Source organism: Xenopus laevis, chromosome 5S (genome assembly GCF_017654675.1).
Source record: "Xenopus laevis strain J_2021 chromosome 5S, Xenopus_laevis_v10.1, whole genome shotgun sequence".
NCBI classification, from domain to species: Eukaryota; Metazoa; Chordata; class Amphibia; order Anura; family Pipidae; genus Xenopus; species Xenopus laevis.
This window is the reverse complement of record NC_054380.1, coordinates 112,822,759-112,839,683: the sequence shown is the minus strand read 5'-3', so window position 1 is coordinate 112,839,683 and position 16,925 is coordinate 112,822,759. Positions and strand designations below refer to the sequence as shown.

General features: G+C 41.3%; 1 protein-coding gene across 5 annotated transcripts in view; it reads right to left on the bottom strand.

Annotated features, from left to right (window-relative positions):
- The window catches only part of awat1.S (acyl-CoA wax alcohol acyltransferase 1 S homeolog), a 28,291-nt gene continuing 11,366 nt past the window's right edge, over window positions 1-16,925 (bottom strand). For all 5 annotated transcript variants that reach the window (XM_041563867.1, XM_041563868.1, XM_041563869.1 and 2 more), the window contains 5 exon segments: window positions 16,628-16,698; window positions 14,319-14,523; window positions 12,363-12,537; window positions 1,403-1,605; window positions 1-277 (listed from right to left, as the gene is read on the bottom strand). In XM_041563867.1, the coding sequence (XP_041419801.1) occupies window positions 123-277; window positions 1,403-1,605; window positions 12,363-12,537; window positions 14,319-14,523; window positions 16,628-16,698 (809 nt within the window). In that variant the 3' untranslated portion in view covers window positions 1-122.

The following is a 16,925-nucleotide window of genomic DNA, read 5'->3' as shown; positions in this document are numbered from 1 at the left end:
TTTCCAGTTAAGTAATTTAATTGCTTCTAACATCACATTGAAAAATGTTCAGTATCCAAGGAAGAATTTCAACTTATCACTATATTAATTAATTCGAAGCAACTGACCAGGAAAATGCAATTTTAAAGTAGAATCAGAGAGTCGCTTTTCTGTAGACCAAAACGTTCCTTGTGCGTATTAAAGAGTTCAAGTAGAGAGTTGACATATAAAGCATGGTATTTCTGTATTTGCTCCTCCGAAGGCTTCTGTATTTTAGGTACAGGGACGGGCTTTCCTACTACAATGAAAAAAAGTAATTGAAGCATGTACTGTACCAAGTTTCCCTTTTCTATAATCATTTATTAGTAAAGAATAGCTAAACTTCACCCAGCTGCATTGTCTTTGGAAAATACTGCGGTACTTCAAAAATGTTCCTTTCTTCAGTTCTCTAAAGGTAACATTTATACAAGACAACATTTATCAAAATCCACATTTTTCTGAGTATTTATGTTAAAAAAATCTGACCAAACTAGAATCCACGATTGGACCTTATTTATTAATAAAAAAACACTATTTAATTGGATTGGGGACAAACTCAATAAAATCGAGCAAAAACCTGAATCGTACGATTTTTCCAGAATTATTCCCCGAAATCGCTCTATTTTTTTCTGTCTTTTTCCGGAAAAGACAGAATTTTTTGGATTTTTGCTTGAAAAGTCTGAAATAGTAAGATTTTCTGGCTAATTTCAGCGCAGACCACATATAGGGAACTCTTCCATTGACTTATATATAACCTCGGTAGTTCTGAGATGGCAGATTTTCGGATTCTGACTTTTTTCATCCTCAGTGGCATATGTTGGAGCTTTAAAAATAGGATAATAATGGGCACTGTACAGGAGCTGTGTTTATTATTAAAGAAAAGTACTCCAGAAGCACTCTAAATTGGTAAAAGTAGAGTGGTTTATTTGTGCAACAAAACAGGCGATGTTTTGGGCTTCACTAGCCCATTATAAAGCTTTGTGAAGCCCGAATTTAAACCACTGTACTTTTACCAATTTGTAGTGCTGTTGGGGTATTCTGATGAGTGTTCACCCTGTGTAGCACAGTCACCTTCTACAGTTATGTGGTTACTATATTGTTACTTGTTGGATGTATTGTGTGTGCTTTATTGGAGTCATTTATCAAAACTGGGCACATCTGACTGTGGGCAGTAACTCATAGCAACCAATCAGTGATTTTTTTTTTTACAGCCAGCTGCAGGTAGTACAATGAATGCAACAAATTGATTGGTTGCCATGGGTTACTGCCCATGGGCAAATTTGCCCAGTTTTGATAAATCACCCCATTGTCTTTCTTTAAAGCTAGTTTTCTTCACTATGATAGATGTCAGTGTACTGTATAAGCGATGATATATTATACTAACCAACAGTATTGATGGGCTTCCGGAAGGGCAATATTCCTTTGCAAGTACTGGAGAACAACCCTTGTCCGTGGAAAATACAGGGTGCAAATCCAACCCAGTGTTGGAACATCTGTTGAAGTCTTTGTTTCCAACTTCCCACTTCAAAGCGGCATTGATGAAGAACCTCATTCTCTCCAAATGAATACACAGGAACCAAGGATGAGCTATAAAGTAAAAAATTGACATAGTGTCAATAAGTTTAGGGGAACTGGGGTGCTAACATGTTATTTTAGACAAAGACCTACTACAACCTACTAGTCTAGTAAATTATGCACCATGTCTTTTTCAAATACTTCTATACTTTTTAAAAAAAACTTTTTAAAGGAAAAACGAATATCCCCTTACAGTGTAGATCTTTAGCTTTCATAATACAGTTTTACATGCATACATGTTGTTACTTTAATGTAAATGTTTTAGCATTGCTGCCCTCTGGCAAATAGTGGAGAACATAATCCCCCTTCCTCTTGCCAAATCCCCTAATGTTAAGGAATGAAAAGCATTATACTCAGGGGTGTTTCAGGGGCTGATACCTAACCCCTTCCTGCTCCGCACTTCAAACTTCTAGCGTCGGAGCGGGTCGAGGGGGGGGCGCATCACTAGTGCAGCAAGCGCTATTGTGCTCACTGCACTACCAGAGACTAATTTTCATTTAAAAAAATAGAAATTCAGCTCTCAAAGTTTTCAGATGCGGCTTTTTGCCACTCCTGGTAACTGGCCGCTCCATGCCACCTGAGGAAAGTTTCTCATCCTTGCCTCATGGCAGGAGCGGCCCTTATTATATTGAACAGAAATGGAGCAGTGCAAATCTTTGTGCCAAACAACTTCCTTGAACATTTTGGTGGCAAGGTCTGTCTGTCACCTGGACAGTCAGTTGGCTCATCATAACGCTAGCAGCCCTTAAGTTGATCCAGGACGTGCACAGAAAGTATATAAACAGCAAAGTCTCAGACACTTAGGGGCAAATTCACTAAGATGCGAAGTTGCGCCAGGCGCAACTTCGCCGCACTTTGCCAGGCGTAGTTTCGCCAGCGCTTTGCAAATTCACTAAAATCCGAAGTTGCGCACAGGGGTAGCGTAAGGTTGCGGAGTTGCGCTAGCGTTGATTCGCTATATAAAGCAAAGTTGCACTAGCGAAGGCTAATTTGCATACGGCGCGAAATTCAAATTTCAATGGAGGAACACGTATCTGCACTACAAATGCCTAGAAAACCTTCAAATCTGCAAATAAAAATTTTATTTTGCCCTACACATGTGCCCACTGTCTAGGTAAGTTGCCATGAGTCAGGAAAAGTAGGGGGGAGGAAGGGGAGCCCCAAAAAATTTTCGATCTTTTTAAGCCTCTCAGCCATCATGTAGAAAACACGCCAGCGTTTTTTGGGACTTAGAAAAAATTTTGACTTTTTTTTAAACAATCCCTATCTACTCTATTGCGCTTCGCCAGGTCTGAGGTGGCGAAGGAAGTCTAGCGTAAAAGGTAGCGTTCGCTACACTGCGCAAGTTAGTGAATTTGCGTAGTTTCGTCGCTAGCGAAGATTCGCCTGGCGTAAGGTTGCGAAGTAACACTAGCGAAACTACGCCAGCGTTCGTTAGTGAATTTGCGCAGTAGCGAAAATGCCAAACGCTAGCGAATTAACGCTAGCGTTCGGCGCTTCGCGCCTTAGTGAATTTGCCCTTTAAAGAGAGCTGCTCAACTGAAGTCTGCTATAAGCAGATAACTGTATAAACTAGTTAAAATCTCAGAAACCAATAAAAAAAGAATATTGAAATAAATTGCAAAAGTGCTCAGATGACCATTTTTTTACATCAATTAATTATTTTTAGGTCCACTTTAAAGGGGGGGTTCACCTTTAAGTTAACTTTTAGTATGTTATAGAATAGCAAATTCTTAACAAGTTTTCAATTGGTCTTCATTATCTATTTTGTATATTTTTTTAATTATTTGCCTTCTTCTTCTGACTCTTTCCAGTTTTCAAATGGGAGTCACTGACCCCGTCTAAAAACAAATGCTCTGTAATTGCTATTTTTTATTCCTCATTAGAGATGTCGCGAACTGTTCGCCGGCGAACTTGTTCGCGCGAACATCGGGTGTTCGCGCTCGCCGGAAGTTCGCGAACGTCGCGCGACGTTCGCCATTTTGGGTTCGCCATTGTTGGCGCTTTTTTTTGCCCTCTCACCCCAGACCAGCAGGTACATGGCAGCCAATCAGGAAGCTCTCCCCTGGACCACTCCCCTTCCCTATAAAAACCGAAGCCCTGCAGCGTTTTTTCACTCTGCCTGTGTGTGCTGAAGAGATAGTGTAGGGAGAGAGCTGCTGCCTGTTAGTGATTTCAGGGACAGTTGAAAGTTTGCTGGCTAGTAATCGTTTTGATACTGCTCTGTTATTGGAGGGACAGAAGTCTGCAGGGGTTTGAGGGACATTTAAGCTTAGGTAGCTTTGCTGGCTAGTAATCTACCTTCTACTGCAGTGCTCTGTATGTAGCTGCAGTGGGCAGCTGTCCTGCTTCTGATCTCATCTGCTGACTGCTGCAATAACAGTAGTCCTTGTAAGGACTGCTTTTATTTATTTTTTGTTGTTTTACTACTACTACTACTACTACTACTATAAGAGCCCAGTGCTATTAGTCTAGCAGTGTTGGGGAGTGGGACTGGTGTGCTAATCTGCTGCTCCTAGTAGTTCAGCAGCACCAACTTTAATTTTTTTTTTTAATATTCATTTTTTTTTATTTTACTTTTTTTTATTTTACTACCGCTGTAGTAGTGTATAAGTTGACCTTTTAGGCATTATTTGCCCTGTAGGCATTATTTGCACACTGTTTTCTTCAACCCGCCATCGAGCTGTGTGACCTTGTTCACATTCTGTCTAAATATCCATAATATTACCGTCTCCAGAAAAAACACCGGAGTCACTTTTTTCAAGCAGCCATAATATATTTTACGTAATCCGTATCCACCGCTGTAGTAGTGTATACGTTGGCCTTGTAGGCATTATTTGCACACTGTTTTCTTCAACCCGCCATCGAGCTGTGTGACCTTGTTCACATTCTGTCTAAATATCCATAATATTACCGTCTCCAGAAAAAACACCGGAGTCACTTTTTTCAAGCAGCCATAATATATTTTACGTAATCCGTATCCACCGCTGTAGTAGTGTATACGTTGGCCTTGTAGGCATTATTTGCACACTGTTTTCTTCAACCCGCCATCGAGCTGTGTGACCTTGTTCCCATTCTGTCTAAATATCCATAATATTACCGTCTCCAGAAAAAACACCGGAGTCACTTTTTTCAAGCAGCATTCATATATTTTACGTAATCCGTATCCACCGCTGTAGTAGTGTATACGTTGGCCTTGTAGGCATTATTTGCACACTGTTTTCTTCAACCCGCCATCGAGCTGTGTGACCTTGTTCACATTCTGTCTAAATATCCATAATATTACCGTCTCCAGAAAAAACACCGGAGTCACTTTTTTCAAGCAGCCATAATATATTTTACGTAATCCGTATCCACCGCTGTAGTAGTGTATACGTTGGCCTTGTAGGCATTATTTGCACACTGTTTTCTTCAACCCGCCATCGAGCTGTGTGACCTTGTTCACATTCTGTCTAAATATCCATAATATTACCGTCTCCAGAAAAAACACCGGAGTCACTTTTTTCAAGCAGCCATAATATATTTTACGTAATCCGTATCCACCGCTGTAGTAGTGTATACGTTGGCCTTGTAGGCATTATTTGCACACTGTTTTCTTCAACCCGCCATCGAGCTGTGTGACCTTGTTCCCATTCTGTCTAAATATCCATAATATTACCGTCTCCAGAAAAAACACCGGAGTCACTTTTTTCAAGCAGCATTCATATATTTTACGTAATCCGTATCCACCGCTGTAGTAGTGTATACGTTGGCCTTGTAGGCATTATTTGCACACTGTTTTCTTCAACCCGCCATCGAGCTGTGTGACCTTGTTCACATTCTGTCTAAATATCCATAATATTACCGTCTCCAGAAAAAACACCGGAGTCACTTTTTTCAAGCAGCCATAATATATTTTACGTAATCCGTATCCACCGCTGTAGTAGTGTATACGTTGACCTTGTAGGCATTATTTGCACACTGTTTTCTTCAACCCGCCATCGAGCTGTGTGACCTTGTTCACATTTTGTCTAAATATTGATAATATTATCGTCTCTAGAAAAACCACTTGAGTTACTTTTTTTCAAGCAGCATTCATATATTTTACGTAATCCGTATCCACCGCTGTAGTAGTGTATACGTTGACCTTGTAGGCATTATTTGCACAGTGTTTTCTTCAACCCGCCATCGAGCTGTGTGAGCTTGTTCACATTTTGTCTAAATATTGATAATATTATCGTCTCTAGAAAAACCACTTGAGTTACTTTTTTTCAAGCAGCATTCATATATTTTACGTAATCCGTATCCACCGCTGTAGTAGTGTATACGTTGACCTTGTAGGCATTATTTGCACACTGTTTTCTTCAACCCGCCATCGAGCTGTGTGACCTTGTTCACATTTTGTCTAAATATTGATAATATTATCGTCTCTAGAAAAACCACTTGAGTTACTTTTTTTCAAGCAGCATTCATATATTTTACGTAATCCGTATCCACCGCTGTAGTAGTGTATACGTTGACTTTGTAGGCATTATTTGCACAGTGTTTTCTTCAACCCGCCATCTAGCTGTGTGTATTATCGTTTCCAGAAAAACCAACTGAGTTTTTGTTGTTGTTGTTGTTTTTTTAAAAATAATGCCAGGCAAAGGCAGGCCGCCACGCAGAGGCCGTGCTAGGGGCCGTGCTGCTATGCAATCCTGTGGCCCTAGCAAATTGCCCAGTTTTAAAAAGCCAATGACCCTGAACTCCCAAAATGCTGAAGAGGTAGTTGACTGGCTTACACAGCACACCCCATCCTCTACCGTTTCTAACTTTACCACAACATCCTCCTCATCCTCCACTGCTATGGCCACCCCACGTAACACTTCCTCCACCACCGGTGCCCCTTCTTCACTGGGGTCAGAGGAGTTATTTTCCCATGAGTTTCTTGAACTGAGTAATGCGCAACCATTATTGCCAGAAGAAGATGAAGGAGATGAGGACCTTACACCAGATTTAATTCTGGCAGAGAACACGATAGAGATGGACATAATGAGTGATGAGGAGGAGGTCCCCGCTGCTGCTTCCTTCTGTGATGTGTCAGAAGAAATTGATGCATCTGAGGAGAATGATGATGAGGAGATTGATGTTTTGTGGGTGCCTAGTAGAAGAGAACAAGAGGAGGGTAGTTCAGATGGAGAGACGGAGAGTCAGAGAGGCAGTAGGAGAATAAGACTTAGAAGAAGCAGGGAGGACAGCCCGCAGGGATCAGTAGGGCAACAACATGTATCGGCACCTGTGTTCAGCCGGCCAACGCACCCGCCATTGCCGCCAATACCGCCAACTCCGCCAACTTCTACTGTTACCGCCAGATCGCACACTTCCAAAAAGTCAGCAGTGTGGGATTTTTTTAATGTGTGTGCCTCTGACAAAAGCATTGTAATTTGCAATGAGTGCAGTCAGAAACTGAGCCTTGGTAAGCCCAACAGCCACATAGGTACAACTTCTATGCGAAGGCACATGAGCGGCAAGCACAAAGCACTTTGGGAGCAACACCTCAAAGGCAACAGGCAAACTAAAAGCCACACTCCTTCTGGTCCAGCATCTTACTGCTCTACCTCTGCTCTCCTTGACCCGTCTGAACCACCCTCCACTCCGCCTTCCACCTTGACCACCTGTTCCCATTCCCAGTCATCTGCCACCAGCCAAGTTTCTGTGAAGGCCATGTTTGAGCGTAAGAAGCCAATGTCTGACTGTCACCCCCTTGCCCGGCGTCTGACAGCTGGCTTGTCTGCACTCTTAGCCCGCCAGCTTTTACCATACCAGCTGGTGGACTCTGAGGCCTTCCGCAAATTTGTAGCAATTGGGACACCGCAGTGGAAGGTACCCAGCCGCAATTTTTTTTCTAAAAAGGGAATACCACACCTGTACCAACATGTGCAGAGCCAAGTTACCGCATCTCTGTCACTTAGTGTTGGGCCAAAGGTCCATATGACTACTGACGCATGGTCCTCCAAGCATGGTCAGGGCAGGTATGTCACCTACACTGCCCACTGGGTGAACTTGGTAATGGCTGGGAAGCAGGGAATGGGTAGCTCAACAACAACAGTGGAGTTGGTGTCACCGCCACGGATTGCACGCGGTTCTGCCACCACCTCTACTCCTCCATCGCTCTCTACCTCGTCTTCTTCTTCTTCTTACTCTGCTGCTGGGTCCTCCTTCTCCTCCTCCACACCTGTGCACCCCCAGCTCCCCCTAGGCTATTCGACGTGCCAGGTACGCCGTTGTCACGCTGTCTTGGGGATGACGTGCCTGGAAAGCAAAAACCATACCGGATCTGTACTCCTGTCATCTCTGCAGTCACAGGCCGATCGGTGGCTGACCCCACACCAACTGCAGATCGGAAAAGTGGTGTGTGACAATGGAAGCAATCTGTTGGCAGCGTTGAGACTAGGCAATTTAACACATGTGCCCTGCATGGCACATGTGTTAAATTTAATAGTCCAACGTTTTGTCTCCAAGTACCCAGGATTCCAGGACGTTCTCACCCAGTCCAGAAAGGTGTCGGCCCATTTCAGACGTTCCTACACAGCCATGGCACGCCTTGCTGACATTCAGCAGCGCTACAACATGCCAGTCAGGCGTTTGATTTCTGACAGCCAGACTCGCTGGAATTCAACGCTCCTTATGTTGGAACGTCTGCTGCAACAACAAAGGGCCGTCAACGAGTACCTTTTTGAACTGGGTGGTAGGACTGGATCTGCACAGCTGGGGATTTTTTCCCCCGTTACTGGGTGCTTATGCGCGATGCCTGCAGGCTCATGCGACCTTTTGAAGAGGTGACAAATATGGTCAGTCGCACCGAAGGCACCATCAGCGACCTAATACCCTTCGCTTTATTCCTGGAGCGTGCCGTGCGACGAGTGACAGATGAGGCTGTAGACCAGCGTGACGAGGAGCTGGAAGCGCACGATTTCTGGTCGGAATCACCAGAACGAACCCAGGCACATGCTGCAACGCAGGGAGAGGTGCCAGAAGTGGAGTCAGAGGAGGAAGGTGGCTTTGTGGAGGAGGAGGAGGAGGACCAACAGGAGCAGGCTTCCCAGGGGGCTAGTGGTGACCTTTTGGGGACCCCTGGTCTTGTACGTGGCTGGGGGGAGGAGACCGTGGATGATGCAGTCCTTGATAATGAGGAAGCGGAGATGGATAGCTCTGCATCCAACCTTGTGAGAATGGGGTCTTTCATGCTGTCATGCCTGTTGAAGGACCCCCGTATCAAGAGGCTTAAGGAGAAGGACCTGTACTGGGTCGCAACGCTACTAGACCCTCGGTACAAGCATAAAGTGTCAGAAATGTTACCAACATACCACAAGTCCGAAAAGATGCGGCATTTACAAACCAGCCTGCAAAACATGTTGTACAATGCTTTTAAGGGTGATGTCACTTCAGGAACTCATCAACATTCCAGGGGCAGAGGTGCCAGTAATCCTGCCACGAGCACACCTGCAAGGACAAAGCCCTTTGGCCAGTCTGTAACGTCAGACATGCAAATGTTTTTCTGTCCAAGGCAGCGCCACAACCCTTCTGGATCCACCCTCAAAGAACGCCTCGACCGGCAGGTAGCGGACTACCTGGCATTAACTGCAGATATCGACACTCTGAGGAGCGATGAACCCCTGGACTACTGGGTGCGCAGGCTTGATCTGTGGCCAGAGCTGTCACAATTTGCCATGAACCTCTTGTCTTGCCCAGCCTCAAGTGTGCTCTCAGAAAGGACCTTCAGTGCAGCAGGAGGGATTGTAACTGAGAAGAGAACTCGCCTAGGTCACAAAAGTGTCGATTACCTGACCTTTATTAAAATGAATGAGGGGTGGATCTCGGAGGGTTACTGCACGCCGGAAGACTTGTTCTGACTTCTATGCAGCTGTCCTTCTCTTCAAGCCTCATGACTCCACACACAGCTGTCCTTTAGCGTCCTCCTCCTCCCTCCGCCACCGTTACAAACTAGGGTGCAAACCCTACTGGTTTAATTTTTTCTGGCCTCTGTGCTTCAGTGGCTGCGACCAAAAAAATGCCTATTTTCTGCATTTATATGACATAATTTTTCTGGCCTCTGTGCTTCAGTGGCTGCAACCAAAAAAATTTATATTTTCAGCATTTATATGGCATAATTTTTCTGTCAACTGTGCTTCAGTGGCTGCGACCAAAAAAATTCATATTTTCTGCATTTATATGGCATAATTTTTCTGGCCTCTGTGCTTCAGTGGCTGCAACCAAAAAAATTACTATTTTCAGCATTTATATGGCATAATTTTTCTGGCAACTGTGCTTCAGTGGCTGCGACCAAAAAAATGCATATTTTCTGCATTTATATGGCATAATTTTTCTGGCCTCTGTGCTTCAGTGGCTGCAACCAAAAAAATTTATATTTTCAGCATTTATATGGCATAATTTTTCTGTCAACTGTGCTTCAGTGGCTGCGACCAAAAAAATGCATATTTTCTGCATTTATATGGCATAATTTTTCTGGCCTCTGTGCTTCAGTGGCTGCAACCAAAAAAATTTATATTTTCAGCATTTATATGGCATAATTTTTCTGGCAACTGTGCTTCAGTGGCTGCGACCAAAAAAATGACTATTTTCAGCATTTATATGGCATATTTTTTCTGGCCTCTGTGCTTCAGTGGCTGTGGCCAAAAAAACTGGGCAAACAATGCCTACAAGGTCAACGACGTTGACCTTGTAGGCATTGTTTTGCCCAGTTTTTTTGGCCACAGCCACTGAAGCACAGAGGCCAGAAAAAATATGCCATATAAATGCTGAAAATAGTCATTTTTTGCCATACGTTGACTCAACGTATATGGCAAAAAATGACTATTTTCAGCATTTATGTGGCATATTTTTTCTGGCAACTGTGCTTCAGTGGCTGCAACCAAAAAAACTGGGCAAACAATGTCTACAAGGTCAACGTATGGCGAAAAATTACTATTTTCAGCATTTATATGGCATATTTTTTCTGGCAACTGTGCTTCAGTGGCTGCGTCCAAAAAAACTGGGCAAACAATGTCTACAAGGTCAACGTATGGCGAAAAATGACTATTTTCAGCATTTATATGGCATATTTTTTCTGGCAACTGTGCTTCAGTGGCTGCGTCCAAAAAAACTGGGCAAACAATGCCTACAAGGTCAACGTATGGCAGTTGTTTAAAGAGAACAGTAGATTACTAGCCAGCAAAGCTACCTAAGCTAAAATGTCCCTCAAATCCCTGCAGACTTCTGTCCCTCCAATACAGAGCAGTATCAAGCAGATTACTAGCCAGCAAACTTACTATCATCTGTCCCTGAAATCACTAACAGCTCTCCCCCTACACTATCTCTTCCAAGCACACACAGGCAGATTTTTCAGATACATTTTTGCCCTTGATCCCCCTCTGGCATGCCACTGTCCAGGTCGTTGCACCCTTTAAACAACTTTAAAATCATTTTTCTGGCCAGAAATGTCTTTTCTAGATGTTAAAGTTCGCCTTCCCATTGAAGTCTATGGGGTTCGCGAACCGTTCGCGAACCGCTCGCGTTTTTGCGCAAGTTCGCGAATATGTTCGCGAACTTTTTTTCCGACGTTCGCTACATCCCTATTCCTCATCTTTCTATTCAGACCCTCCCCTATTAATATTCCATATTCTCATTCAAATCAATGCATGGTTGCTAGGGTAATTTGGACCCTAACAACCAGTTTGCTGATATTGCAAACTGAAGAGCTGCTGAATAAAAAGCTAAATAACTAAAAAAACACAAATAATAAAAAAATGAAACCCAATTACAAATTGTCTCAGATTATCACTCTATGCGGTATTATAATAAAAGTTAACTCAAAGGTGAACAACCCCTTTAACTAAGCCCGTGTAATGTATGGACACCTTTAGCCTCCCCAAACAAAAAAATCACCCTCCGCCTATGGCCACTTAATATGATATAATCAATCTGTTGGTTAAGCATTAATTCTGGGGTTATAGTTTTCTTTTTATGAGCAATGTGGAAATGCCGTTTAAATGGGAAATGCATATGGCTGTTCTCAGATTCCATGAACTTCAGATACAGGAAAAGATTGTGAAAATCGAATTATGTCATTGTTTACTATTTAATCTGCAACATAATCATTTTCCATTTTCATAATTCTGTAAATTATATCTTTATAATACACAAAAGCCATGAATATCCTGTAAATTGTATCCTTATAAATGGCTTTTAGTGATGTCATCATTTATAAACGGATCTTAGTGATGTCATCATTTATAAACAGATTTTAGTGATGTAATTTTTGGCACATGACTCACAATAACTTGTGTATTATAATAAATAAAGTACCCCCTGTTGGAAAATATAAGGATATTAGAAGTAACCTCAGACTTCCATGACCTGTATAAAAGGATTAGGCCTTGTTTTTTATGGTCATGGAACTCCACAGTGACTTATAATATCCTGATATTTCACAATAGGGGGTACTTTATTCACTATATAATTATCAAACCTTTATAATTTAAAATTTATTAAATCAGAGAGTCACATCAGAGATCCATGTTCATTTAGTCTTAAGACTAAAGGCTGATTGCTTTTATACAGGTCATGGAATTCTGCGTTGACTTATGCCATTATATTTTAGCACAATGGGTACATTTTTTTCATATAATAAAAATATACAGACACATGCATACACTCATAAATATTATATAAGATGTATTTACATTATAAAAAAAAAATAGAACCTTGGTCATGTTCCTGGTTCCTGGTATTAATATTACAGGTGTTCTTACCCATGAATAAGAGCCTTTTTCACAAAGCCCTTTCTGTTCTTTAGAGTAAGGATATGGCTTTGGGTGTTACAATGCAATGCCTCTGCTGAACCACCCACTACAATCACCACTGCATTCCCAGTGCCATGATGGGACAGGAGGTAGTCTATGGACGAATGGGTAACTGAGCACATTCCTGGAATAGAAAAATTGGTACAGCCAGTCTTAATCAGGTTCACTAGCATGGATCACAGCTTTTAGGTTCCTCTTGCACATCAGAGTACACACATGCACATATATCATAGAATATTTATGCTATATATATATATATATATATATATATATAGAGCGATAGTGGGACGCACATCCATTCAAATGGACAATGTCTGGGTGCCATTCGTAAAGTAAATAAATATATCCCAGCAGATGACGGCACACCAAAAAATGTAGCAAAATGCAAAAGGAGTTAAGTTAAATCAGGTTTATTATGATCCAACGTTTCAGCTCCATCTTGGAGCTTTCGTCAGGGAAGGCTTCCCTGACGAAAGCTCCAAGATGGAGCTGAAACGTTGGATCATAATAAACCTGATTTAACTTAACTCCTTTTGCATTTTGCTACATTTTTTGGTGTGCCGTCATCTGCTGGGATATATATATATATATATATATATATATATATATATATATATATATATATATATATATATATATATATATATATTTATTTATTTATTTATTTCCTAAAGGTAAAGGAAATGTTTAAAGGGATACTGTCATGGGAATTTTTTTTTCCAAAACGCATCAGTTAATAGTGCTGCTTCAGCAGAATTCTGCACTGAAATCCATTTCTCAAAAGAGCAAGCAGATTTTTTTAGATTTAATTTTGAAATCTGACATGGGGCTAAACATATTGTTAGTTTCCCAGCTGCCCCCAGTCATGTGACTTGTGCTCTGATAAACTTCAGTCACTCAACTGCTGTACTGCAAATTGGATTGATATCACCCACCTCCATTCCCCCCTCCCCCAGCAGCCTAACAACAGAACCAGAAGATAATAGCAGCTCCCTAACACAAGATAACAACTGCCAGGTAGATCTAAGAACAGCACTCAATAGTAAAATCCAGGTCCCACTGAGACACCTTCAGTTACATTTAGAGGCCCATTTACGAAGGGTTGAAGTGAATTTTCGAATTCAAAAACTTCGAATTTCAAAGTAATTTTTGGGTATTTTGACCATCGAATATGCCAATTCAATGAATTGAAAATACTTCACAATTCCGACCATTCGAAAATCTAAGTACTGTCTCTTTAAAAAACTTTGAATTCGACATCTAGCCACCTTAAACCTGCCGAATTGCTGTTTAGCCTATGGGGGACCTCCTATAAACTTGTTTGGCTTTGGTTTTGAGTAATCAAAGTATTTTTTTGTAAAATTCGAACGATTTGATCGAATGATCGAACGATTTTTACTTCGATCGAAAACGTCCGTTTTCGATCGAAAAAATACTTTCAAAGTTTTTTTTACTTCGAAATGCGATCCTTAGTAAATGTGCCGCTAAGTACGAGAAAAAACAGCCTGCCAGAGAGCAGTTCCATCCTAAAGTTCTGGCTCTTTCTGAAATCACATGACCAGACAAAATTACCTGAGATGGTACCTACACACCAATATTACAACTTGAACCTAAAGTTCTGGCTCTTTCTGAAATCACATGACCAGACAAAATTACCTGAGATGGTACCTACACACCAATATTACAACTTGAACAAAATACACTTGCTGGTTCGGAATGAAATTTTATATTGTAGAGTGAATTATTTGCAGTGTAAACAGTGTAATTTAGAAATAAAAACGACATCATAACAATCATGACAGTATCCCTTTAATGTCAGTACATCCATGTTTATCCATGTTTCCTGAAAAAAAATAACTTTTGTTTGGTGTTGTATATTACTTGAAAAGGAAATATCTTACTGACCTGCAGCCAGTAGATAATCTCGATAAAAAGGCACCTTAAAATTCCCCGCTAGAGTGGTAAGATATGATTTCAGTCCAGGAAACAAGTGAGAAAATTCAGCACCGTCTGTGCCAAAATTACAGAAGGCTCCAATGCTCATGATTCCATGAGGGTGGTATCCTAAGATGTAATTTTGCTGCGGATCCAAATCTGCTGTTTTGTGGAGCTTGAAGAAAAAAAAGGAGTAAGAGCTATTCCTCCATGCTATGGATCTATAGACATAATATCCCAGTACTGATTCTAACATCAAATAACACTGGCCCTGTCAACTCAGAGATTTCTGACAGACACAAACACTATTCCAGTTACTGTAGAAAGGAATATAAATGTCCTGTCTCCTGTTCTCTATGTTCAAAGCTGCCAAGAACCTTTCACCTTTAAACAAAGGGAAAATGAATGGTGGAAAGATAAACCAATGCTATGAAATAGGCTGAAATGATGCAAGCAAAAGAGGTTCGCAGTACAGCCGCTTCCTGCTTTTGTGTACTCTGCTACAACCTAGGTTTCTCTTGTAGGCCAGGGAGATGTTCCTTTAGTAAATGTTATAGTCCTATCTTGCTCATAGACTTTGTTGTTTATTATTATTATATCAAGATCAATATTAAACATTATATTAAAATAATTATCTGGCCCACAGATATGTTGTTTCAACTAATCACCATATACTGGACTATTTCCCTATTAGAAGACTGTAGGTGATGGAACTGCAGCAACTACATATATTCTGGCAAACAGACAGATAGACAACTGAATGGAAACAGCTGGAAAGCACTGAGAGAGAAATATTTTGATCATGGTGGACTTCTATTTAGCAGGCAACCATTCTTGTAAAAGCTAAACATGTGCAGCTCCCAAAATACATCGTTTGTCCAGTAAAAGGGGTTGCTCACCTTTATAATACCTTTTAGTATGATGTAGGAGTACAATTGGTATTCATTTTTGAATACTTGTGGTTTTTAAATTATTTAGCTTTTTGCTCAGCAGCTCTAGGGTCCAATTACCCTAGCAACCAGGGTGTGGTTTGAATGAGATACTAGAATATGATTAGGAGAGGGTCTAAATCAGTGATCCCCAACCAGTAGCTCGTGAGCAACATGTTGCTCTCTGACCCCTTGGATGTTGCTCCCAGTGGCCTCAAAGCAGGTCATATTATTGAATTCCAGGCTTCGAGGCAGGTTTTGGTTGTATAAAAACCAGGTGTACTGCTAAACAGAGCCTCAATGTAGGTTGACAATGCACATAGGGGCTACTAAATGGCCAATCACAGCACTTATTTGGCACCCCAAGAACATTTTTCATGCTTGTGTTGCTCCCCAACTCCTTTTAGATCTGAATGTTGATCACAGGTTCAAAAGGTTGGGGATCCCTGGTCTAAATGGACAGATAAGTAATAAAAAGTATTGGCTGCTGTGGACAGTGACCCTCATTTAAAAGCCACAAAGTGCCAGAAGAGGAAAGGAAAAGTAAAAAATTAAGACCAATTGCAAAGTTGCTAAAGGCTAACTTAAAGATGAACCACCCCTTTAATAAATACATATAATATGATCGCTAAAAAACATACACAATTATCCACAAATGTGCATAATACAAGACTGACGGCTAAATTGGTGATTAATTAAATCTAGCACTTCTCACTAACCAGTGCTTTTATTCCAGCAGGGCAAACTCTTCTTTTTTGGCACTTCCTGATTGACTGTCTGCAGTTTTTCAGTGCAGGCCTGTACTTACCACCTGGATAGTGGGTGGTATACGATACAGAACTCTCTTGCACCTAAGCATGCTGCACCTTGTACTTTATGCACAACAGAAGGTGCATCTAACATAGTGCATAGTGGAAGTATAGATAAGGCACTCAATGAAGGCAAACTTCCACCAGGCGATTAGTTCAAAGTAAAGAAAGTTCATTGTGTCCACAGCCTTACGCGTTTCGAATCGTGTCACGAATCACGTAAGGCCGTGGACACAATAAACTTTCTTCACTTTGAACTAATCACCTGGTGGAAGTTTGCCATCTTTGAGTGCCTGCTCCAAAAGATTTTTCCGGTTTGTTCGCTCCCCGTGCTGAGGGCTCAGGGTGTTGCACCTGGGCCTCTTCCTTTTTTTGGTGAGTTATCACTCTATATTTGGAGACCCTAATATTTCAGATTTATCGAAGTATAGATAAGCACAAACAATTACAGGCATTTTGTGTGTGACTTTTTATTTCATCCATTTTAGCATCTAGCTCTATGCCTAGAAATAGAAAACAAGCCCTGAACATTCTCACCTACCCTTATAGGGAAATAGTCTCTAAAATGTTTCCATATGTTCCATTTGCTCATCCATGCAGATTTTCTTCCCCCTGATAAAAAAAACATATATGTTAGAACTTACAAGTGGCCAAAATCAGTGTCTCCTCCAGAAACCCTGGCACCACTTGTTATGACCTCAGCATGTGGCCTCATTTTCAATCAGGGACAAAGTGCTAAGTGCAAAGAATTGTCACCGTTGAATATACATTTTTACCCACAATTCTGTATTTTTAGAAAAAATTATTTGCCACAATATTTTGCATGTGCCATTAACATG